At 37.6% G+C, this 26,390-nt stretch overlaps 1 protein-coding gene across 1 annotated transcript in view; it reads right to left on the reverse strand.

The window, feature by feature from the left end:
- The window catches only part of MYRFL (myelin regulatory factor like), a 46,110-nt gene that overhangs the window by 9,123 nt on the left and 10,597 nt on the right, over positions 1-26,390 (reverse strand). Inside the window, exons 3-20 of the mRNA XM_026865151.1 lie at positions 25,258-25,325; positions 24,911-25,169; positions 23,352-23,443; positions 21,470-21,617; positions 18,897-19,092; positions 17,720-17,796; positions 16,365-16,475; positions 15,710-15,800; positions 12,661-12,861; positions 12,147-12,255; positions 11,561-11,670; positions 7,959-8,122; positions 7,255-7,318; positions 6,165-6,250; positions 5,303-5,374; positions 5,144-5,190; positions 4,867-5,031; positions 253-327 (exon numbers count right to left, since the gene is read on the reverse strand). Of these exons, the coding sequence (XP_026720952.1) occupies positions 253-327; positions 4,867-5,031; positions 5,144-5,190; positions 5,303-5,374; positions 6,165-6,250; positions 7,255-7,318; positions 7,959-8,122; positions 11,561-11,670; positions 12,147-12,255; positions 12,661-12,861; positions 15,710-15,800; positions 16,365-16,475; positions 17,720-17,796; positions 18,897-19,092; positions 21,470-21,617; positions 23,352-23,443; positions 24,911-25,169; positions 25,258-25,325 (2,135 nt within the window). The remainder of the gene's footprint in view (positions 1-252; positions 328-4,866; positions 5,032-5,143; positions 5,191-5,302; positions 5,375-6,164; positions 6,251-7,254; positions 7,319-7,958; positions 8,123-11,560; positions 11,671-12,146; positions 12,256-12,660; positions 12,862-15,709; positions 15,801-16,364; positions 16,476-17,719; positions 17,797-18,896; positions 19,093-21,469; positions 21,618-23,351; positions 23,444-24,910; positions 25,170-25,257; positions 25,326-26,390) is intronic.

Raw genomic sequence — 26,390 nt, forward strand, 5'->3', positions numbered from 1 at the left:
TGAATCCAGGTATAAGAACTATCTAGAGAGGGCAACCAGAATGTCTATAAAAATCTAATGAAGATGAAAGAATAAATTGGAATTACAAGAAAATTACAGTGAATCGCATGTATTTAATAGATTCCTAAGTGTTAATTCTCTATAATGACCAGTTATAAACGAAAATTCTCTAAATTCCAGTAGCAGAATTCCAAGCCTAAAAGTCATACAAGTATACATTTCAACAGTTTTTTAAAAAGATATGGGACTTACAGTCGTTTCCAAGATCAGGTCTTCCATTAGATTTTTTAACTGGATCTTGTTCAGGTAACATGTCTCTTCTGTTTGCTGTGAAAGATATATTTACAAACATCCCCCAAGTTAGCCTTGTACAGTTGTAACAGCAAAATATGAATACAACACCAGAAGACGTTTTGTTAATTACCTCTTGGATAAAGGTCTGCATAACCACAAGAGAAACCTTTAAAATACAAAGCATCTCTATTCAGAAGAAGATATATACAGTCACAAGAAGTGTGCAGATAACAAGAAATGAGATTCTGAAATTCTACAGGATCTCTAAAGAATTTCAAAAAATAGCCTAATAGAAAAGATTTCATTCCCCACACAGAATATCACCAATTGTTATAACAGAGAGCCAAAGTGAAAGTCAACATCCAGTCAGGCACTTCAGTGCATATCTGATCATAAAGCCACATCTTTCTTACTAGTGAGAAAATGGCATTAGTAAGAATAGGCCATAGAATCTGCCAAGCAAACAGAGGTGAGAGGAATAACTTAGCTTTTTCAGTGTGAGATGTAAGACACGGAGGACTGGCCCAAGTGAGACACAGTATTACAGAAAGGGAAGGATGAGTCACCAAATTGAAGAAACTAATACACAGCTCTAACAACACGATCACCATGTTCACTTATGTCACCTCTGTAATTTCAAACATTGAACTAGGCTGGGAAATATGATATTTTTTAAAATTCTATTAATTTTTTCAGCACTTCTCTAGAAACGTGAATTTTAAAAAATCTTTTGAATAATCATCTCATAGTACAACCTGGGGAAGGCCCTTCAGGCCCATGGGAAATGGTTTAAAGCTATTCCTGTGTTTTTACATTAATTTCCAGCCAAGAATCTGTCCAGAGACATGTTAGCAATAAACTGGATCTTAGAAATGTTGATCTTGCCTAAACTAACATGCTTCATCAAATACCATTTTATCTGTGAAAAAAATGGAATCATATATTTCTAGAATACCAAAATGCTCCATTCCCACATTTTCCAAAGGAACATTCTAATTTCAAAATGACTGTTTAGAACAGAATTCACTTTTTCATTATATAAAGATTTTAGTTTACAAAAGGAAGGATCAAAATACATTATTTCACTGAGATTGAAACAAGACAGCTGGATTGACCCTACTGTTTTCTTATTCATTCCAGATTTTGGTTCTCATTTCAGTATTGGGAATAAGAAAATCCAGGTTTTTCTAATGATAATAGGTGACCAAGAGCATGGAACATCAACAACTGGAATGTGACGGCCCAGAAGCAATGGAATACAAAATAATCTTTGGTATTTCCATTATTTTTGTGTTTTGTTATGAATCTGTGATACTGCTGCCAGATATTCCTTGAATCCATTTTCTATTAATGTCCTTATTGTACAGATTTACCAGCTGTACCAAATTAGGTGGTAACTGTGACATTTAGTAGTCATCTGCTGTCCCATTTCTTTATACTGTTCCACAAACCTAGAAGAATGGCTACTGAACACACGCAATCTGTTATACATGTCTTGAGGCTGATCTAAGAAGAGCCTATTCATTCTTTTTTCTTTCTTTTAATTTACAAACTAGTAGTCACGTCTTCCTTTCACTTTTTAATGTGTTCTCTTTATAGTATGTTAGCAATGCGTTAAACATTCCACGCCATTTTGCATTTTCATTAACAGATTACTATTCTGTAGAAAAAAACTATAACCCCTGGTAAAGGTAAAAGATTGCTCACTGAAAGAAAGTTGTTCTCCCTGTAGATAAAATACTTCAGCTGTGGAAATGTTGGCAGGAATATTTATTAAATACTCTGAATTACTAGACATTTAATACTGTGATTCTTCCACAGATAATGGAAAAAAGCATTAAGTGGGCACCAGAATTTGTAAAAAACTAGAATGAAGACAGATCTACTTCACTGAGATTTTAACTATTTAAACTAAGTCAGTAACCAGTATAGAAATTTATTTTTACTTGGTTTTTTACTCATTGTAAAATTACTATTTCATTGTCCTTTAAGCTGATTCAATCCAAACGAAATGTAGGAAACCGGACCTGATGTCGTTTTTATCTGGAGCTCAAGTTGACAGTTGAGAACACCAGAATCCACCAAAAAACACTGTAGTAGTCTGCAATAAATTGTGGTAAACTTACACTCTGTCACATACAGTGACTCTGAGGGCTTTCTCAAAGGCCTAATATGGGGTGTGAATATCCAATTCAAAACCAAATATAAAAGTACAAGCATGACCAGAATGTAATGAGGACAACCATTATCTTCAGATGAGATTCAGATAAATTCATCCAATAAGTATGGTATCCTTTTTTTTTTTTTTTTTCCTCAAGCACTTTCTGATTTTAATTGAAATGAATTGTAATATTCTATAAGCAGCGTGGAAAAAACCTGCTGACGACTTCTTGTAGTGGTGGTACCTTGCTATGAATCTGTAAACTAACATCTGAAGGCAATAAATGCAAATGCATGACATTGACCAAAATCAGCAGGAGCCTTCACCAAGCTTATACTGTGAGGGGAGAGACACCAGGGAGAAACAACACTCCAAGAGAAAGTAAGGACAGACCCTGGTTACCAGTGACACTTAACATGAAGGGGCGAGCAATGAGCACTAATGGCATAGAAGCAAACTGCAGAAAAGGCCCAGATGCTGAAGAGTATTCACACTCCTCAGTTCCACTGAAATCAATAGGAGTTCAAAAGTCTAAATCCTTCAGAGAAACCAGTTCTTAAGACAAATAAAGTATGAGGGAAAAAAGGCCACATTAAGGCCACATCCACTACATAAAGATGTGATAAATTTTTGTTTAATAAATTTTGTCTTGCTTTTGTTTCTACTTGAACAGTACTAACAGTCTTCTCAACAACAAATCTGAGATGCAAGGGATTAGGAGCTACAGTGGATGCACCCAGTAGTAGCTTGCACCCACAGAATTCAGGTATCATGGTGGAACAGTAAAAGGTCTGTTAAATATGAGCTCCTAAATTAGCATTTAATTCAACTGTAATTTCATATAGTTTTATCTTTCCATGAATCAGACTAATCAGCCGATTCTAAAATATGCACTGTTTATCTTAATTATTCCCCATATTTAACTCTTAGCTTTTTGTTCTGAAAACATTTTCCTTTTCATTTATCTTGGCTACAGCTACATTAAGCAGCTTGTTGGTTTACCTTCTGTTTGGATTTCATATTGACATTGTTACCTTCCATCTGGGGATACATTCAGCTTCATTAAACTTGTGCAGATCTGAAATCTTTCAGTAGCTTGTGTACTGTGCTGATTTTTCATTCCTGGATCCACACTTAATGCTATTTGGAGCATAAGACCTTGAGAAGGTAATGCTTTGTGTTTATGCTTATCTTCTCTTTCCACCTAATATCAAAAGCAGCCAGCTGGGGATAGAAGGTTTTCATATTTCATTTTCATCCATCTACAGTTTCCTCATTTGTAAATGAGATTAATGTGTTTTTAATTAATCAACTCTCTTTCAGGTTTCAGAGTAATACAAATCACTTAGGTATGACCTCTTGAAAGCACTGTATTGAGCTATATCTGCCACAGGGCTTACTGCAGCACTAATCATAAGAATTGCAAGGACTATCACATGCAGCTTGTCTGCAGACAATAGCACTTTGCAGTATAGAGAATGGCCAGTAGGTGAATCCCACTGAAACAGTTCATGGAACAAGAGTGTCACAGCAATTGGCAATGCCTGTCCTAGCAGACTTTTGTACTTCAGAGGCTGAACTACATCCACCCCCAATTTCACCTCGTCAACCACGGTTGCTGCAAGAGTTGTTCCCAAGGCCAAGAAAGGAGGAGTATGAATGCTGGGTTTAGTAATATTAACACTTGTTTCCAGACATTGACAATGTTAAGGTCTGGGAAAGAGGAATACAGATTCCAACAACTTGTGCATACCTTTATGTATAAACTATTTCTTATAAATATTATAAAAGTTGTAAACAATACACCTACTCACATACTACACACATAACATCTGGCAGACAATATCTGAAAGAGAATTTGTTCCAGTAGGAGTCATTTATTTCATAGAGCTCTGCCTTCAAATAACATTTCTCTACTCAGAAATCCTGCCTGAATGAGCAGAGTTTTAATTCTGAGTTTGATGTTTTCTGGCAGTTGAATTTCTGTCCCTACCCACAGAAAAGAGGTAGTATTGCCACATCGTGACACCATTAAGTGTTTTGGGTTTTTCTATATCTGTTAGTTCACTCTCCATTACTCCAAATAATTCCTGTCCAGCCATAGGCAAAGGTTAATTTAAGAGATTAGTGACTTTCTAGTTCACATAAAATCATTTACCATGAATGGCCAGGAAGAACAGTTACACCTGATAAAACATCTTAGGACCCAAAATTCTTAAAGGTAACCAGGCCAGATTTTTCAAAAACATATTGACTTCAGGGATGATTAATTATATCAGGATTTTTTAAGCTCTGGACTAGGCTCTTTTATAGGAAGCTAACTACTTTTAAAGATTCTTGCCCCTTCCCACACACTCTTCATATAGCCTTTACTTAAATGGTAAATAACAGAAACTAATGTTTCAACTTACGTTTCTCTTTTGCATTGGTTTTCTCGAAACTTAGAGATTTGACTTTTGCTTGATGAATTGGACAACAATAGACCTTGTCACAAAGCAAAATGTCACAGAAATTCACTTCAGGGATCCTGCTGATGGGTTGCGTGCTCTGAGAAATTGTGCTTTCCCCCTGCAATGCTAAAAAAAAAAAGACAGTTCTCTCACTAGTGCTGTGTGTTGATTGGCATCTTATGATAGCACAGAAACTGAAGGCCTGTTATGTGTATGCAGACCAGCAGAGATACAGTACCTGCTGTAGTGGTAGGGGGAGAGAGTAGAACAGAACTTGACGTACTGCTGCTGAAGAAAAACAATTTATTAAGAAATGGACATCAGAGTTGTGGACCAAAATAGATTGGTCCACAATCAATTACTAATTCTAATTCACTAACATAATTTAATTACTTGCCTGTAAATCAGATGCTTTTCAAAATGTCTGTCATGAATGCTAAGTAAATATAAGGTTGATATTGTCAAAGCACTGTAGAAAAAGAATTATTCTGTAGTCACATCCATCTTTTATGTAACATAACATTAGTACCTTAAAACACCTTGTCCAAATGTAGTAATGTAAGAGTTAACCATCTGTTCTAGTGGGAAAAATTTTGACTGAATTTAATGGCGTTTACATCAGATACTTGTATACAGTATTGTATTCATATACTTGTATATATGCATATACACATATTCTTGTATTCAACACAAAATACAGTCAGTTTTCCACTGTAAATATAATCACAACACCAGTTCAAAGCACTCAGTTCACAGAGAGACTGTAGGCCACAGGTTTTTGGACTAGAAAAGGAAAACAGCCATCTCAAGTCCAGCACACACTTTCCTTTCCACAAGTCTAATGTCACAAGTCAAACTTTCTGAGTCACAGGACTGCCCACCACACTGGGAACAAGTCCAGCTTCATTTCACACAACAGAATCACTCTGTACATCAGAAATGGTACTTCAGCACAGAATGATTCCATAAAACATGCAGACTCATGAGCCTGGATGAGCCATCAAAATACATTTGAGGTGCACCATACATCGTGACATGCACAGAGATTAGTTGTATGTGCACCACAAGTATCTCACTTTTCTAAAACGATATCAATTTTACTGTTTATATCACCAGGCTTATTCACTCTTAATTTTAATACATTGTGTTCTTTGAGTAGGAAGGGTGAGAAGAAGAAAAAAATTGCAATCTTCTTCCTGATGAGAAAAGTAGAAAGGAGACAGGAGAAACAAGCCAAGTGGTTGATAATTAACTGTTACCATAGTGCCATAATAGCAATCAAAGCTATTATGGTCACACGGAAAATCTTCATGGAGCAAGCCTCTTTTGACTTTGACAAACAGACCTAGAAAAAAAAAAGTTTCATTAATTTAAGTGGCACATAACTAAGCTACTACTAGTAGAGTAAGAAATACTATACTAGTCTGACTTCAAGGTAACTTTGTTTCTTTCAGAGGAACCATACAAGTCATCCTTATAACATCTAAAAAGAAAACCTTAAGCAATGAAAGGCTCCCTAAAACTGGGAGTGTGCTGCACACTGTTGATAGTCTGGGGACACAAACATTACACAGGAAGAAAGGATGGGTAAAAATAACAGCTCCTTCTCTTTTCTTCCTGCCATTTTTCATACTCTTAAAGTATTTAAAAATCAGACTAAGAACTCAGTAAGCATTGTCCAGAACTAAAAGATGAGCAGCTTTCAGTATATTCTCAGACCATGTTAAACCTTGGCTGGTCTAAATACAGAAGAATCGCACTTTTCAGACAAATAGGATGATCTTAGACGATGGAGGAACTGACTGTCCTTATGGAATGAAGAACATTTTACCTATTATTTTGTCTTGCTCTTTGGCACTGGCAAATGCAAGGTAGGCAACATATATTCCCTAACTCATTCAATCCCTGCCAGGATATGGGCAAGAGGAAGCCATTCAGCAATAGCAACAACCCCCTATCCAGGTCTTAACCACCTAAAAGACAGCACTATGTGGTACAAAACAGGCAATGCTAACTTCAAACCACAGTGAAAGGAAGGAAGGAAGCTGAGGAACAATTATCCACTGCACTGCACTGCACCTTGTGAGCCACCTACAGGCTCAACAGTTCTGTCCTGTTGGTCTCCTTCACACCATTACGCGCCATGGAACTACTCTCACACACACATGTATAGGCAAGAAGTAGAACTGCCGTGTATGTGTTTTCTCAGTACAGCTAGTTGAGCCTGACACTAAATAATCCAAGCTAAGGAATTTGATTCTCAATTTAAAACATGAAAGCGTTCACCAATACTTCAGCACTTACAAAAACTCTCTCATAGGCATATTCCACATATTTAATTTCACTCACCTTGCTGGATTTTAGCCGGACTGATTTTTTTGATGGCAAAAGACTAGTAGCTCGACTATACCTGCTGTAAGAGACAAGATCTCTTTAACATTCAAATGTTTCAGCAACTAATAAATGAAAAAGAGACATTTCAATAGGGTGTTAATGTCACTTGCTTTTTCAATTTTAACATTTAAAAAGAGAAAGGCAGAAGTGTCAGCAGATTCATTGTCAAGAACAAAGACCTCCAGTTACCTCGTTCAGGTGAATGATATTAAATGCTATATTTGATTTCAAAGAAAACTTGGGGAAATTGTTTAGAAATAAGAAATGCTCATCAGTTCCACTGAGGCACTAATGAAGATCCTTTCTTGCAGAAGAAGCTCTGCAAATTTATCTTAGCAGCAATTTCCAAGTTCCAGGGCTGTAAATGGACATAATCTGTCCTTGCTTTATGCAACTGAAGCAATTACAAAAATGACTGCGATTTAACAGTCATTTCAAATATTAATTTTGTCAGTGAGGTAAAAAATATGAGAAATTCACATTTTTTGCATAACTTAAATGCTGGAAAAAAATATGAGAAATTCACATTTTTTGCATAACTTAAATGCTGGAAATGAGCTGAATCCCACTGTCAAGCAAAATCCGTTTTCACTTCTACCACAGAGACCACTTTACCAATTTCTGTGACAACTATCAGAGAACATCCCTGACAGAAGTACCTCACTTTGCTCTCTTCACTGACTGTTGACTTTAAACTGCTCATCCGTTTCAGCCTGGACAGTTTCCTATTCCACTGTTCTAATTCTTCTATTCTTACTTCAAGATTGTTTGTTAGTTTACAAAGCTGCTTTACAGCACCAACGTTCTCCATAAAGAGCTGATCCTGAGAAGAAAAACAAGGACAAAAGAAGATACAGTATGTTCATCAATCAGATGTAACAAGCAGGAATGAGTACAGAATTCACCTATGTAAGGATACACTGAATATTTAAAATGCAAACTCAAGTTATCTCACTGTAAATGGGACACACTTATGATTATAAAACCCTTTTGCTAGACTGTAAAAGTTGCTTATGTTCAATTTGCAGTAAATTGAAAATGAGGACTTACAGAAAAATTTAAAGAACCTAAAAGGCTTTGTAAACCAAGAATTTAAACTATGTTTTACAGTCATCCTGTACTGAATTTTAAACCTTAACATTGTCACAGCAGGCATCTACTATTTGATTTGTAGTGCTGCAGCTGAACACAGATTTCAGAATCACTTAGCATAATGTACATCCAGCTATCTACCTACAGGATTGATTAACCTGTCTTAGACAAGCCAGGGTTTCTATCCATGTTGTACATATAACCTGAATCATACAGGAATCAATGAGACAGGGAAAGATCCAAACCGGAGATCAAGCAGTGATGGCATAATATTTTGTCCTCCCTTTCAACCTCTCCAAACTCTTACAGGAGTCCTGTAAGTTCTAATACCATGATTAGCTCTGCACCTAACACAGTTTAGACACCCTCCATTTACTCCTTCTGAATATTTTACCCAGGAAAAGCCTTCTGTTCTTCTACCCCCTGCTTATCATCTAGGTATCGATCTGCTGTTGGAGAAGCCCTCAATACAACCATCCAGGTAATGAGTATTTTAACCACTGCTGAGCCAAAAATGATCACTGATCCACTACAGGAGCTCAGTAACAGCATATTTTCTTTGCTATGTCTGCAAGAATGGCTTTCTTATACTAACGGACAACCAGACTGATGCCATTAAATCTTGGACGAAGCTATTATTGCAGTTAATATTGCTAAGTGTTCCAGTCTAGTCAAGTCATGCAGAAATAAGGCAAAAGCAGAGTTTTGCCTTTCACATTGTAAATGCCATGCCCACCTTTCTTTTACAGATGACTGCATTCCACAAAACCAGATAGTATTTTGTATAAATAGAACCAGAGAACAGATATTGGTGGTAAGTTGCAAACTTCGGTACCGCCAGAAGACCAACAGCCTGTTTAACTAAAAAGTGACTTCAAAATAACCTCCTGTGCCTAGAACTGTAAAATCATTCATACGGTCAGTTGTCCTCATATCAATGATATGTAGCATCTGCCCTTTCCATTCTCTTCAAATCACGCATGAATCTCTTCTAGGTGAGAAAATGGATGATCTGGAAAATCCCCATTCTTTGGGAAAAAAGGACTGATCAGAGTTTTACTGCCTCACTGAAGAACTAGTAAGCACAGTGAAACTGAGAAGAGAAGAAAGATTCCTGCCCCAAAACAGCAGATTTCCACACAGTTGAGACATTTCTCTAGAAAATAGCAGAGCCTGGTTCAAATGCATCATGCAGTCAATTAATTTTACAGGGTTGGACAGCTCCAAAAAGGTAGTTGACGAAGAGACACAACCAAACCAGCCAATAACCAGCTTATCTGGAACAAAACATGGAATGTGAGGTAACAAAGTTCAAGGCTTCATCACCTTCCTAACTGAAAGCAAAGATATGAAGCATTGTCCATTTACTATTCAAGGTGCTGAGCTATTCTGGCATTGGGAGCCCCAGACATTAAAGCAGTTCCACCTGGACATCAGATGTTCCCAATCTCTGAATTCAATACACATCTTAAACTGTTAAACACAGATCTGTCCTGCCCCTGTCACCCCAAAGCTCATGGAACTGACCTTCACATGCTCTGCCACAGTTGTTAGGAGAAATAGCAGAGAGCACAGATTTACCTCACTGTATTAAAACAATGTCAAAGTGTTTGTGAAGGGATCCCAGACCTAGCCAATTTGTCAAGAAAATGCTAAGCAGCAAATAAGCCATTGCTGTAACAACTCATTCCTGCTTGGGCCACATCCACTACAGAATCACGCCCTGCAGGGTGCAGTAGGCTTTCTCCATTTCCAAGGTCACATCCCTGGAAGACATCTTGGCAAGCACTGTCCGGAGACCCAAGCTACCGAGGAGAAAGGGAACACAATGGGCCCAAAAGGCAGTGCTGTGAGGCACTGTTACAGATGGTATTTTGTGTGATATTTCAGCAAAGAGAGATATAAACCAGAAGCTCAACTGTACAACTTGACTACCCCACAGTAGTTTGGGGGGGGACTCAAAAACACAAATGATGCTGCAGCTGCCAGACAACGTAACAGGAAGGGCTAAATGGCAAAATAAACCTAGTGGCACTATATAACACCATTGCTCTTCTGTGAGCATCTAGAAATGAGTTACAGGCTGGACCCCTGACCAAGCACAGCAAATTTTCTAAATGTCTCCTTTTCAACAGTATCTCTAAAAAGTGCTCTTTCCACAGCTTTACTCAAGGTGTCTCATTCATGCTTTCTTTATATGGAATACAGCCTAGCAGATTTAACCTATGAATTTAATTTATTTGTAGCCTATCATACGAAGACAAGTGAAATGAAGTATTTTTTATAGGTATTTTCTCCAAGTTTGGTGGTATAAACCTGTGTTTTCTACAGAATAATGAAAGAATGCATGATTATAATGAATAAAGGATTGTGTTCATTACATCATCCAGGCCAGACTCTTCCCAGTATCAGCTGTAAGCAGGAAAAAGCTGGGAAGTGGTCCCTGACCTGCAGTGAACCAGCGCACAACAGAGGGACTGCTCTGAGCAATGTTCTGGACAAGTCATGTGACTGGACTCTGTGACTGACAGTCCCTTCCAGTCCTATTTCTACAGGAAAAGGAGGGGAAGAGAGCACACTAGACTAAGGCATTATTTCCAACCTATGAGCATGGTAATTACCTCGTGTGCCGTAAACGTTTTCTAGTATATGGTTTTGAAGCTATAATAAGGATTTCAGATGGCCAAAAAAACCTTCCCACAGCACACACAGAGAAAGCATTTGTATTTGGTATGAAGAGATTACACCAGGATTAGAGTAAGGAAGTTTTTGTTTAACAAACACAATGCCATCATTGCTTAATTCACTTCTGGAACACTTAATTAACTTAAAAACAAAAGAATGTTTTGGAGTCCCACTTGTTGGACCAATGCTATCAAATTTCTATCCACCTTTATTCAGCAAAGTTAGTTATTTTCCTTTTCTCTTTTGTTGTATGTTTATTTATAATTATAATGAGATTTTAATAGAAATAGATTTGTCATTCAAAAAAACCAGCCATTTACTAATGCCTGGTGGTTCATTCTTTCTCACTGATTTGCCAAACACAATTTTTGTAAATACAGGTGGAGGCCTACAGCTTTGTATAAAGCATAGTGTGTGTTTATAGCTCCATATGTGAAAAGAACAGTCTAAATACACACATCTGCTTTCTCTCTCAAGACCATACCTTGTCAACCATGAGGAACTTCTCTATTTTTTCTCCATCATTACAAGCAACATCTCCAACTTCTCTAACAGCTTGAGGTAAAAGCTCCTTCACTTCCTGGGCTATTATGCCTGTTCACAAGATAACAGAAACTAAAGTCAGGAAACAAACGGCGTGCTGTTGACCATGGTTGTGTGCTTTGAGTTGCCCATCCTAAAAGCTACAGGTAGGGCCAAACACAATCTAGAATTTCTCTGTGGTAGGAAAATCTAGGATTTCACTTTTTTTTTTTTTTTTTCCATTCCACAGAAAACAGAAAGCTTTAGAATTACCTTTTCTCTGCAATAAGAACAAAATTGATTGTGATCACATACTTCATTCTCATTAAACCTCTGGAAAAATAACCTCCTATCTTTAAAAATCAAAACAGAAGTTGGAAAATTACCAGAAATACTTAATTTTGGCATTTTTATATCACAAGAGATACACAGCAGAATGTGCGATATCCTAAGAAATGAGGATGAAATAGCAGGGTGTTAAAAAGCACTATGGGACAATGAACAACAGTGGAAGTTAACGAAAAATGGGAACAGAGCTGACCCAATACCTGTTTCGTGGGTATTTTTAATTCCCATAACAGATGCAAATTCAGGCTTGTAGTCATACTCCACCAGCCTCATTTGTGTAATTCTTCTCAACTGCTCATTCGTATCGACCTAGTTGGACAAATACCGAAGATTCATGTGTTGAAACACTAAGAATGTCATGGCATCTAGGACATCACTTAGCAACACACCTGACACAGTCACTTGGCCAGTCTTCACAGCAAAAAATATGGACAGTCTTCCCACTCCCCATCAGCAGAGTGCTGTTTGTATTTGTATTGCCAGTTACCCTTCAGCCTGACAACTCCCATTTACACAGGTATCCCCAGCTTCTACGGACAGCCTCTTCCAAAGTTCACAGGCAATGGCTCTACAGAGCCCAGTGATACATCTGGTTTCTTTAGGCCAGCATTTCAGCACACCCAGGATAAAGAAGCTGCTTCATGTGTCAGAACAATGATCCACACATGTGCTGTGGTGCAAACGTAAATGCCCTAAATACTCCACAGCCCTCACCTCCCGGATATTCTGTTTTGCTCGGCTGTCAGATGGATGCATGACTCTGCCCATAACTTTTGCATTTCCGCAGACAACCAGAGCTTCATCTGGTGCATCTGTGTTAATTCCTACTCGACCGTGATAGACTATCGTCTCTGGAACATGTCCTCGCTGCCACAGTACATCACTGTCATTCTCAAACTGCCCTGGGTTAGATGCCTAGAAGGAAAACTCATGTTTAAAGATATAGTATAGCATAGATGTACTATTTCTTATTCCATTAGAAATTCCAGAAAAATGAAATGCCAAATCTTTAATATTTAAATTGTATTCAAAAGCTTTACTAACACATCAACAAAAAAAAAATCCCAAGTGGAGTTACTTCTAAGTGTTTCTGCTCACACAGTATTGGTCTCATTGCTTGAATTCTACTTTATTATCACCTTAAGCTAAACTATCAGTGTCCAAGCTTTCCAAACTTTAACTTGGACATTATGTCACATAACCATTCTTTGTTTATCAGCAAACTTTAGTTGAGGCTGGAAATCAGAAAAGAGCAAACAAGGCACAGATTAAACACATGTGGTTCATAAAATCCTCTGTAACATTTTAAACTCACTCATCATAAATTACACATCAAGGAAACAGGTCTTTCAAAGAACACCTATAAAACAACTGAGTATGTATAATTAGAAAAGGCATTTGATGTCAATAATTAATTTTATTTTTTAAAAAAACTTTGAATTCAGGCTTTAAAATTAGACTCTGAACAAAAGTATGATCACAATAAAAAGTTCACACTTGTTTAAAGAAGCTAGGCTTCCACAGGGCTCCACCATCTACAAGGCACTTATCACTGTCACAATGAGAGCATGATCTGATATGCCTGATAACCACTATGCAGCTGGTAGTTTTGTTATGTTATGTTTGAGTGTATAAAGGGCCAGAACATTGAGTTGCTTTCTCTCGCAGTGTGTTTGCACAGCTTTGCCACTTTAAGGTTGCCAGTGGCTGGCTCACTGTACCCTGACACTGAAGCTGTCAGACATCTGGAAAATGACTTTTTTTTCTTTCCTGCTTTCCTGTTGATATTTTCATCACTTCAAATCACAGTCGCTTGATTCTTCTGCTATTCTGCCTTTGTTTTTCTTTGTCTGGAATAGTGGCCATGTTCGCAAAATCTCATTCCCTGGATTTCTATTAAAAAACTGTCTCACACACATCAAAGAAGCTATCTTCATTGAAATTTCAGAAGATTCTAACATTAAAAATGGTAGAAAAATGTATATTTCTAAATCTTACATAAAAATATATAATCAAATTTTAAAAAACAAAACAAAACAACAACAAAAAAACCCACAAACAAAACAGCAATAATCCCAAGGATGAGTCAAATGTGAAAATTTAACAGCTTTCCCAGCGATTATATTGGTAACACTGCTAGATGCAGAAAGAGAAATTAAGACAAAAGCAGAATTGTGGAAATTAACAGACAGAAAAGAAAAATAATTAAATATGCAGGAATGATAGAAACACCATGCTTCAGTGTCCTGAAATAAAAGAACTCACAGCAGTGGCCAGAATGATAAAACTCCTCAGCAGAGCAGAAAACTACTGAACTCCAAAGACTGTCTTCAAAGTCTTTTCACAGCTCCATCCAAAAAGGAGCTCTCAGCCATATTGCCCTCCAGAAACCTAACCATAACTGCAGGAAGAGGGTTAATGGCACAAGAAGACACAAAGTTATGGCCCAGATGAAAAAAAGAGCCAGGACTGAAACCATCTGAAAGCCCTCATCTTCCTTTGGAAACCCCTGTGCAACACCACACATACTAGAGATTTGCACTTTTGCTCTCTCCAAACCCAAATGCTTAAACCAGGCTGTAATTATAAGGTCAGGAAGACAATGTGCCACTCAAACGGACCTGAGCAATAGCCTACAAAAAATTATGCTAGGACTAAAAGTTTTTGACGGCCCTCACCTTTCTTTAGGAGCTCCTTCCCAGTCCCATTTAATACACTAGAGCTCTTGGTCTTACCTGACTTTAAAGCAAAATCCTAAGCCTTTTCTTCACCATAAGTCAAGGACTAGAAAGACTCTGTGAAAGCAAGCAGCAGCTCCCCGATCGGCCCACGCAGAAAAGTTCACTGGGCTGCAACCTTCTAGAGGCCCTTTGCAGCCCCACCACGACACCTATGCATTTCCTATTTTTCTGAGCCCTAAACATGACCTTCACCCTAGAAATAACCATAACCCTAGGCTATGCCCACTTCAGACATTAACCACCTGTTACTGGTCACATGAAAAAAGTGCCAGGACTCTGCTTTTGGTAGTCTCCACCTTCCCTTAGCAGTCCCCCTTGCAACCCCACTCATGCTGGGGCTCTACGCTTTCACTCTCTCCTAACCCCAACCCTCCACAGCTCCTCTCACAATAGAGCTCTGGGATTTTTCTCTCTTCCAAGCCTAACCCTAACTGTAGACTAAAGCTGAGTACTAAAAGGAAAACTTTATATGGATCAGGGGACTGAAAAGTAATGAGGAAGAGTCATGAAGAAGAGAGACCAAGTCTTCTTTTTTCTATTTTGAAACCTATATTATAACCACAAAATTAAGAGCTGAGACACTCTGGAAACACAGTGGAAAGGGGCAGCTATGAGTCTTAATTCTCCCATTGTTGCTTTACCTTCTTTCCTTGCTTTTTTTTTTTCTTTCTCATCCTCCTTTGAAAATGAAGCATCTAGCCAATGAAAGCATTTACCAAATTCCTGGCAAATGCAGGAAATTGTTTCACCTCAAAGAAAAAACAATCTGGAAAAATCAACATATTTGGTATTGGAATTCACAACAACCTTTCCTTAAAATTCTTCTAAAGCTCTACTTTTAAAATCCCTATAAATAAAAAAATAACAAGACACTCATAAAATATGAAACTGTACATTTTTTTCCTCAATCTTTCTGAGCTAGTGGTAATTTTTATGCCCAAGAATCATCCCCCCATAGTCTCCTGTGAATATCAAAACAATAAATACTTTTCACATGAAAGAAATATACATTTTGTACCTACCCTCACAATGATCTTTTCAGAGACATTTGCAGACAGTAGGTAGAATTGGTCCTGAGAGACAGCATACAGTCCAACTACCAGCATGAAGTATCTAATTTGAAATTGATTTAATGAAGACAATAAATTACAATAATGTCTTCTTACAGAAAAAAAAAATGTTTTAAATACAACTGCTATTATTGATACATAAAAAGATAGCCAGAATGGTTTTTAAAATGCATTTATGTTACAGTACGAAAGAAAAATTATTTCCCTTGCTCTGAAGTAATATGCTATCTCAATCCCAACAATCATTGAAAATGAACAAAGATTATAGTAATTTTGAAAAATTTGAGAAATGAAGACTCAAAGGTGAAAACCCTTCCTTCCCCAGAAGAAAATGATCATTATCTGGTCTCTTGGCTTACTGATTTCATCAGCCATCATTGTGGCCATGATTTCCTGAAATGATCTCTAACCACGAGGATACTTTCTTTTACTCTCATATTATTCTGTGGCTCTAGAAGAGAGGCCTTTAAGCAGATACCAAGTATCACAAAATTTGAAATAAAATCACAGATTGGGCAACACTGAGATTTTTCACAAGCATCATTTCCATTCTAAAGTAGACCTCCTTTTTCCACTTCACACACAGGCCAACTAACTACATCAATACCTCTGGTCAGGATTAGGTTTCCCCTTTTTTCTCATATTATTTGCTGTTGTTTCACTGAAATGCAGCCTTCCCAGTGTTACTTTAGTTATCTGGTCCCCTGGCAGATCAACTCTAAAATAGAAAAGGAAACAAGATTGGGGAAATAAGCATTTGGAGATCTACCTGGCTTATGCCAGATTTCCTCAAACCCATTAAAACAGTTGTGAGAAAAACTGGCAAATGAAAAAAACAGAGGAACCCCAGTAAAAATGCAGTAATGCTGGTTTATAAAAATGCATTAAAAACACAGTGACTATGTCAAGGAGATAAACAAGATATAGCACCAGCAATGGGAAACTGGTTCTAGTAAGAGTCTTGTGTTTCTTGGTCTGTTTATACAGTCTTGAACATAATAAAACTGTATGTGTTCCATATGATGGGTATTTGTTGCTTGCCAAGGTTAACATTGCTTGTTGTTGGATCTGAATACCCACATTAAAATAAATAAATTTTACTGCTTCTCCTTTTTTTTCACCTGCACCTAATTTGTATGTCTGGAAGTATAACATATACACCTATGTCTCAAATACATACTGGCAATGCTCTGTAAGTGATAAATACTGTGAATAAAATGTTTGCATGGAGAAAACCACAGTCCACTGAACAGTCATCCATGAAAAAATGTACATACACCCAGAATCTATTCGTCAGTATGCAAAAGGAAGAAGAATGCCATGATAGAGGTAATTTAGTGAAAATTGAGCTCTTCTCCCAAGATCAAAGTTCATTTTTGTAGATAATATATTCCAGCCTTTATCCCAGCACTGTCTTGTCAAACTTGACACTGTCTTATCTTTTTGTTTTAAGGCTTATTTAATTATTTACAAAGAACAGAACAGCTCCAACAGAAGACACTTGTGCCAGAATAACAAACATTTATTCTGACAATGAGTTAAGATGCAGAATAGCAGAGTTCCAGGGAGAAGGTTCACATAAGTTTCTAGCAGAGGCACTCTCCTTTAAAAGCACTTGCAAATACATCTCATGTCTATGTAGAACAGGAACATTACTGACATTTTTTAAGATGAGAAATGCATCTGCCCTACAGCTCTAAACACCATACAACAGTGTTGCTAGCTAAATATAAAGTATTTTGGATAGGCATACTTCAGCACAGTTGCAAAGCTGCTGAAAATTTTCCTTCATGGAGGGAGACCAGGTATGTACTACTACTGTGATTCTGTGTGCACACCCAGAATGGAATTTGGATAAAGAGCAGAAAACTGGTTTAGAGCTACTATGCTTCCAGGAAACTACGACATCACATTCCAGATCAATCACGTATTGAAATAAAATAATTTTCTCAAAATTCTTACTTAACAGGATAGAAAGTTTTTTTGCTTCGATCTGACTGAGACTGTTCAATAGCAATTGTTTGATTTGGAGCTTCCACCTACAAAGAAAAAAGAATTTTCAAAAATTACAAGAATATTAATTTGTCAAACACATAAAATTTTAAATAGAAATTAATAGGCAAATTGTGTCTGAAACAGTGAAATCTCGTTCATTTCCATGGAATTACATAGAAATTAACATAGGAATTATCTTCTGATCAATTGACACCTGACAGCTAGTCTGAAGACCCAAATCTTTCAATAGATGAAATTTTAAATGGAAAAAAAAAAAAAGGAAAAGTCATGCATTAATTTGCAAAAGAAAAATTCCTTTCTGAATCTAGACTGTTATTGGCTCATTCTATTCCAAAGCATAAATGTAGATATTTAACATGAGAACTGAACCTATGCAAGGTAGCTCCACAAGTTATTTTAATGTAATTTTCTGTACCTTTCTGGAATGGTACCAAGCAGTACTTTGCTTCAGGTAGCAGTAATATTCACTAATTTATTCTGCACTAGAATGCATTAAGCAAATCTGGTAGTAACCACCTTGTAAAACAGCTACATGGATTTTTTAAATCACTGAATTTTGGTAGTAAGTAAAAAAACTCATAAAATCTTTCAGAAAGATTAAAATTTCTTACTACTTCTGTATATGCAAGCGTATGGACCTATATTGGCTGCAAAGAATTTGGTTCTTAAAATTAAAATTGAAAGTCTGGTAAGAAGAAATGAGGAAATTTTATTGGTTTTCTTCATGTTAACTGTTCAGGAAAGGTAGATTTGATTCTTTTCTTTGCTTTGTAATTTTTTTTAACACATCTTTTTAACCAATGGGTAGACTGGCCACCTACACACCAGCTGACATCCTTGCACTGCCCACAGAGGGAACAAAATTTCAGACAAAGAGAGGGAAGTCAGTGAAACCATGGCAAACAGGCAAACATGATGTCTTTCAGCATATAGCAGCACAAGCATCCATAAAACATCACTTTTTTTTGCAAAGGGTTCCACACAGAAGCCACTAGCAACTTAAAAGAGTTCTATTTTCAGTTCTGAGTCAAAAATTACTAAGAGTTAATTTCGATTATTTACCTCATTTTATGGATAATCACATACAAACTTACTAAAAGTCACAAAGAGGAGAAATACTTGCCTTTATTCCAAAAGCTTTCAAGTAAAACTTTTCTATTGGTTTCCCCCCCAGCTGAGTTTTGACATATTTTGGATGTCCAGTGATTCTAATATGGACTGTGATTTGGAAATGATTCTTCTTCTGGCACACAAAGGCATCATCTGTTGTTGAAAAATTAAATCCTTTATCTGTGACAATGTGATATCCTACAGCAGGTCTACAAAAACAATAAGAAAGAACAGCAACTTTAAGAACAGGCATATTTGAGTGACATCTTGAGCTGTACTTTTCATGTGGTCTGAAAATCCATCGGAGTTTTACTGACAGAATGGGAGCCAAAATACATCTTCACAATCACCGGTTCTAGCAGTATTCTCTTCTTAGCCTCTCAGAGGTGTAAAAAATGAAAATGCACATAAAATGCACTCTAATTCTACTCTGACACAAGGAATGTTTGGAAACCAGAGGTGGTTAGGCTTACATAATCCTCACTTACAAATCTGCTATAAAGGAACTCTGTGCACCTAAAAGCACAACCAAACCTTTTAGTGTATTCAATCATTCATTATAACATTGCTATAAAAACCAGAGCTGAATGAGTGCTACAGACAACAATGTGCTAATGAGCCAGCAAGGCTCCCTAGTTTATTCCTGAATTCCCACACCAAGTGCTTCTGCAGAAGCTTCTGGGATTCAAATAAGGCTTTACTGAAGCTACAAGAAAAGCTAATGATACAGACTCTATGGCAGATGACTATAAAACTCTCCTTTATAATACTGTCCATCCTATCCTCGCTAAGGAAAACCTATTCTATTTATTCAAAAGACTAATTTGTCACCCAGAGAGTATTCTGTCCTTATGATTCAGAGCAAACAAAGAAAGTTATCAAAAGATCTTTCTAAATGAAACAGTGAAATCACCATCCCAACGATGTTTCCAGTCCTCTGATTTAAGTGATGGATAATTCTGAAATAGGACTATGTGGCAAGGTTCTCTTACACGGGCATTGACTTTACTTGCTAATGAAAGTTTGATAATGATGATCTCATCTGATGCTACTGACAACCTCTCATTAACACAATTACTGAAGATGGCTTTTCAGAACTCATACATTTGTTTGCACATTATTAGTTGGAAAAATCAAAATGTACAGATTTTACAAGAAACGTATAGACGTTATTATCTTTTTATGAACAAAAGGCCCGTTTCAAACAATCACTGATTATCTGGGACAGGGAATAAAGAGAAAAATACTTTGTAACTACTTCAAAACTACTAAGTCATATTTTAATTCATACAGGATCACCACTCAGAAAATCAGTGCACCATGCCATAATTATAGTGCATCTTGGAACAAAGGCACCACCATTGACCTCACTTAAAAAGCAACACTGTCTTCCTCTGCAAATAATACCTCAATCTCCTTCCACAGTAATGGCAACAGTATGTATTTGAATGCTTTAATGCTCAGTATCACATTCTTCTTTGTTGACATCGGCCATGAAGAAATGTAGGTCTGGAATTTCAGTTTTAAGTGTATGGGAACCAATAAGTGTGATTGGGTAGTGGCAGGAGAGCAATCTCCCACCATCAGCTCACAGCTCTCTTATGTAGTTGTGGATTGAAAGTGTAACAGGAGTTGGAAGCCACTTTTATCTAGAGCAACAATTCACATCACAAACACAGCTGGAGGTTTCTTGGCCCATCCAGCTCCTAAAGAGTAGAAAGGTGTGGACACTGAGCTGTCTCTTGTCATGTCAAGACCTTAGGAGAAGGGTTGTGTGGGACACAGTAAGATGTGTATTGCCCCTGTCACGCTGTGCACAGATGTCAGTGTGCAGCATTGACACTGATACACTCCAAACTCCCATGAGTGCTTTTAGCAGCTGAGCTAGAGGAAAATTAAAATTTACTATACTACTTAAGTCCTGTGGAGACAGTGACAAATTGTTTGCACCAATCTTGGGGAATAAGCCAGACAATTCAGAAGGGATTTTGTTGTAAGGGATCATTCACATGGAGAAAATGGAGAAAACCAGGGATGTGAGGTGACCTTGGAATGACCTTTGCAAGATCATGTGCCAAAAAAAAATTATTTACAGTTCTGATTTATACAGGAAAACTCTAAATCTTTGACTAAACAGTTGCACATCATATATATATGTCTATAGTTATTAAGACTTAGGTTACATGTGCCTAGAAATACTACAGGTATCTTCTATTTCCATTTTTCTTTAAAGCTTTAGGCCATTAGAGGGAAAGGTGCCATATGCTCAGTAATTACTGGCCCCAATGTTCTTGACAAAAGAAACAAAAATGAGCAGATATTTAAAGTTAAATTCATTTTTCTTTTTCCCCTAAACCCCTGAAGGGAAATCAGAAAAACTGGCATGAATTTGAACCAGTGTTTAAAATTCTGCTTATCTGATACATCTGCAGATTCATATTCAATCATATCTGATATACCTCCTTCTCCAGTCTTATTTTCAGTAAGAACAAGGGATGCAAAAAGTATCATTTATTCCTACAAAGATACAATACCAGAAGAAAAACCAATAAATCACTTTTTCCAAGTGCAAATATCAGTGCTTACAGTTTTTCATAATTAGAGTTAAATAAGCTGTTCCACTGAGAAATTTGATATGGTTGCCATGTTAGAGCTTGACAGCATTTTTCCAAAGCTGCATTCTGTCCATCACTGTCATATTCTTGCACTTCAGCTGCACAGTCCTTAACAGTTGCTGTAGAGAGATAGTGACAATTCAGTTATTAGTTTTGTCACTAGCCAAAAATCCTGCATAAACATTTTTATAAATATATTTACATATATACATACATATAAAGCACAAATATATTGCATATATATGTAAATCTGATTGTCCTTTGCAGTTATTCCAGAAGGTTGTGTTATATTCCCTTGCCCTAGAAAACAAATTTTTCAGCTTTCCTAATTTGCAAAATATTACATAAGTAGCACTTCCTATTTTTATTTTCTCCAAAAGAATGGATAGTTTCCTTTGGGGGAAAACAAAAATAGAAAAAAAAATAAAGCAAGCTAAGCATTTTACTGTAAAGCTACAACACTGCAAGAAGCAATTAAACAAAATAATTACATGTTTCCCATTTTCTCTACTACAGGTTTAAACTGAATATACTCCAACTCACTGCAACAGGTACTTTGTTCCAGAGTAGGAGGCACAGTTTTCCAATAGCAAGCACATTCATCACTACCTCTGGTTGATTAGTTAATGCTTTCTGAGGTATTACACATTTTATGAAGACAGAGGAGAATGCCATAAGAGAGACAGGTTAATGGAGTACAGTAAGGACAGAAGAAAATGTCATTGAGCATATAAGCTAAGATCCATCCACAGCCAGCAGCAGCACAATAAGACAGAGACTACAGAATCACTTCAGGTCCAAGCTTCATTTGCAATTCCCCACATCTGACATAAGCAGAATGAAAATATAAGAAAAAACCCACAGTAAGGAAATTCACATCTCACTTCTAAATGATATTTTTTCCAATAACACAAGTGTCAGTGCAATTTTATTAAGAGTGACTCCCAGGGAAAGCATATTTCAAAGCTCTGTCTTTACATATTAAAACCAGCAATAGCAATTTTAGGTACAGAAGTGTCTTCTCATCCTCTCTTTCCAGCAGTGGTAGACAGAGGACCAGTCCCAATCAAGCAACACTGATCAAATAAAAGATACCAAAGGAAAAGTAACTTAGTAAATCCAGTTGCTACTCATTAAAAGTAGTCTAAAAGACTGATTTAATGCTGAAAAATAACTTGCTCTGAAAAAATAACAAGCAACTCTCAGATTTTCCACTAACAGACAAGGGTGAAATTCCTCAGATAAACTGTTCATTACAAACTGTTCATTCACAGAGAGCCTCACTTCACAGAAGCTGATCCATTTCTGTATGTGTCTGATAAGCTTTTTTCTACCAATTGGTATAAGCTTAGCATTTTTATCTTGATAAAACAACAAACCAATTAATTTGAGGAAGGTGTGGGGAACACCCAGCTTTTACCAAGCTTCTGCATGGCTACACTTTGTAGAAAAAATATGTAGTCAAGATGATAAAGGGATACTGCAACCTGTTTGCTCATCCACCACATTAATTCCCTGTTAAGTTGATCCAAGAAGGTTTCTTTGCCCAGTCAATTCAGCACCAAACAAAGTCAGCAGAGGATGGTATCATTCGTGTTCTGCAAGCTCACACATGGAGAAGGGCAGAATATTTTGTCCAGAAAGTCTTCACGAAACACAAACCTCTAACACTTCCCTCTTCACCAAATATAAATAGGTCCTGGTTTTCAAAAACACTGAAAAGGTAAATTCCTCCAAACTTTGTAGTGGAGTACAGATTGTTAATACCAGCACCTTTTCAGAGCCAGAAGTCACTGTACTCTTAAATGTCTATGGCATGAAACATTACATTTCATCTTCACACAGTTGCTTACCTTGTCTGGAGTCCTGAGACAAGACTGGAGAATCAGTGGCATCTCCCAGTAATTGTGAAAGCTTCCTCTTTTTGCCTGATGCTGCAGAAATACTTTTTAAAAAACACACATTGCATTACTCATTTATAAATTTAAATACAGATCTTGTAGAATCATAACAAGAGAACACCCAACTATCCCATTCTAATTGTATTGTCACCCAAATTCTAATTTGCCTGGGGCAGGTGAGTGTTGTTGGCTTTTTAAAACTGAATTATGCAATTTTTCCTTCCAAAACATAAACTACTTTATTTCTTTATTTCATATGAATAGAGAAGTTTATCTATTTTCAAAAATTTACACAGTGCGTGTTTTATTGTTTCATGACATTTGTATTAAATCACAGCTTTATCTTGAATAACTGTGCTGCACTGAGCACGAACTCACTTTCCTTCTTATACAGAAAACATAGTAGTGGTTAAACTAATGCATTAATGAAGAGATCTCAAGGGGCAACTACTAGGTAACTGTTTTCCCCTTTTCCAGAAAGTGAGGTTTCAAAAAATACTCCTTTGTGCTAAGGGAAAAAGCCTTATTCTTAAGTTTTGATATTATAAAATGTAAACTAGAATATCCTAACAGATGGTCACTCATTCTGGATGGGGCAAAACCAAGCCAAACTCCATGTCTCAGGACCAGTAGACACTCAAACTAAGGTGCAAACATGAGTAGAAAAAAAGTCTACCCACCACATTAATTCTTATTCTTTTTCTGGGTTTGTTCAAAAGTTCCATATTTGGTCAAGAAGTATTTTGCATCTTAAGTTCCAATAACCAAAGTATTCCCTCAAAAAATAATATGATTTTGACTAACTGGCATCTTCTACCGGAAAACAAAGAAACACAAATAGCTCCACTGAGAAACCCAGGCCCAGCTTCCTTCACCCATGTCTAACACATAATTGAGCTCTGTACAGAAACGGAGACAGGGTCAGAGCATCTGCAAGTCCAGGACTAACACTGATGAATTCATGTTTCTCTCCCAACAACCAGAGAGGCCCCTCCAGCATGCATCAGTCAATTAATTCTTACTAGGTGTCATGGTTGGATGCTTCCACTACCCAGTGTATTTTAAATAATTAAGCACCCACAACACGCTAGTGGGTGAATATAGCAGATGGTATATGAATACCATTTCACTTGCTTACACAGATATGACAATTCTTTTTCCTCTCATGCCACTTGTCAGAACACCTGCAAGATCCTTATGGACAAATCCCTGCAAAATACCTGAATAATCAGTTATGATGCACCTGGTGATCTCTCTCTAGCCTTGTAACGTTTTCAAAATTGAAATCCATTCCTATTTCCAATCTGAACTTCAGTCAAGATTTTTAAAGAACCCTCAACAACAAGTGTGTCAAAAATGTCTAAACACTGCCATCATGTGGAAAATGTTACACCCACGGGAATTTTACACGTCTTAAACCATGTCTTCTACCAGATCTACCTTTTTTTTTTTTTTTTTTTTTTTTTTTTTTTAATCTGTCTCATCCCTTGCATAAAAGCTTTATCATTTACCCAGAAATATGAGGTGCACTCGGCTGAAGGTATGAAGAATTAAAACTCAAACTGCTGGACGATGTAGAATTATTCCACGGAGTCACAGCATTTTCTGTTTTCAGGCAGCAGCCTTGGGGGATGGTGGAGGGATGCCCACTGGCACTGGGGTCTGAGTAAGTGTCCATGAACCTGCAGGGAAGCTTGCTGGGTGCCACAGCAGACGGGTATGGGAATGGAGGCTGCAGCCCACCGGGCCATGTAGTGTCATACCACGGGGCTACAAGAAGTAAACAGAGAAGAAAGTAAGGACAAGAAGCTGGAGACATTATTATGAGCTTGGGAGAGGCTGAATTCATGTGACCTACTCTGGAGCTGTGGCGGAGAACACAGTTCCGATCCAGAGTCCGGTGGGGAGTCTGGCAACTGGCTTTGCCTAGGGACGAAAAAGAGACTTTAATTTTTACTGGGAGGAGACATGAAGGACAAGCACAAAGCAATGCTGAAAGTAGCTGGAGGGGGGGCCACCAGGCTACTGACGAGGGTCTTCATTAAACTTTGCTCATCATGGTTGCTGCCTCTTCTCACAGGAACAAGGGCACTTACATTTCATCAGACCATCTCCTATGGCCCTCCACCTCTTCCCCATGCAGAGAGGCCCCACTTCTACCAGCTCTTGCCCAAACCCCCCTCCACGACCCACAGACTTAAATTCTCCTCCCTTCCTGTGAACTGTTCTTCTTTACCTCTGTGTACACCAGCAACTTCAAATGCACGGAGTTCACAAGGGATTTAAACCCATTCTCTCTAGACTACATGTTAAAGATCTGTACCATCTTCATCCACTAGCCAATTTCTTAATACCTTAGTTTGGCCTCAGCGCTCTCAGTCTCTATCGGATGCTAGCAGGTCCCATTTTGGCACCTTGCTCACCACAAGAGCCAGCCCAAGTGCAGAGGAAAGCAGGGGCTGCCTCATAGGTGGGAAGCACACTTGCCCAGCTTGAACCAAGGCAAATTAATTCTATATATTGCAATTGCATTCTATTCTACCTAATTCTACCAAAAAGATCCAGAAGCTTAACATGGGGTTTCCATGGGTAACAAGCTACCTTCTATCATGTCAGTCCTACAGTCTTCCAGTTCTGGAAGAACATAGCAGGAGACAAATAATTACTATCTTCTATACCTAAATCACAAAAGAACTGAAAATAAAGAGTACTAACAGGTCTATCCCAACAGCCTCCTCAAAAACAAGCCAAACCAAAAAAAACCCACCCTCATTCCTCACAGAAGACAAGCCATTCAGTCGTGTTTTAACCCAAACACCATTGCTGACCGGCTATTTATTTAAACCAGAGTTTATCACCGGGGAGAATCTCGACGCCTTGCTAAAACCTGACTAAAGACCAACTCGCAAGAGTGCACCGGGCAGGGTCCGGGCCGCGGCGGCCGCACGTCCGCGCTCTGAGAAACGGCCATGACCGGCCCGCGGCCCCTCC

Source organism: Athene cunicularia (assembly GCF_003259725.1).
Source record: "Athene cunicularia isolate RWA chromosome 1 unlocalized genomic scaffold, athCun1 chr1_part2, whole genome shotgun sequence".
NCBI classification, from domain to species: domain Eukaryota; kingdom Metazoa; phylum Chordata; class Aves; order Strigiformes; family Strigidae; genus Athene; species Athene cunicularia.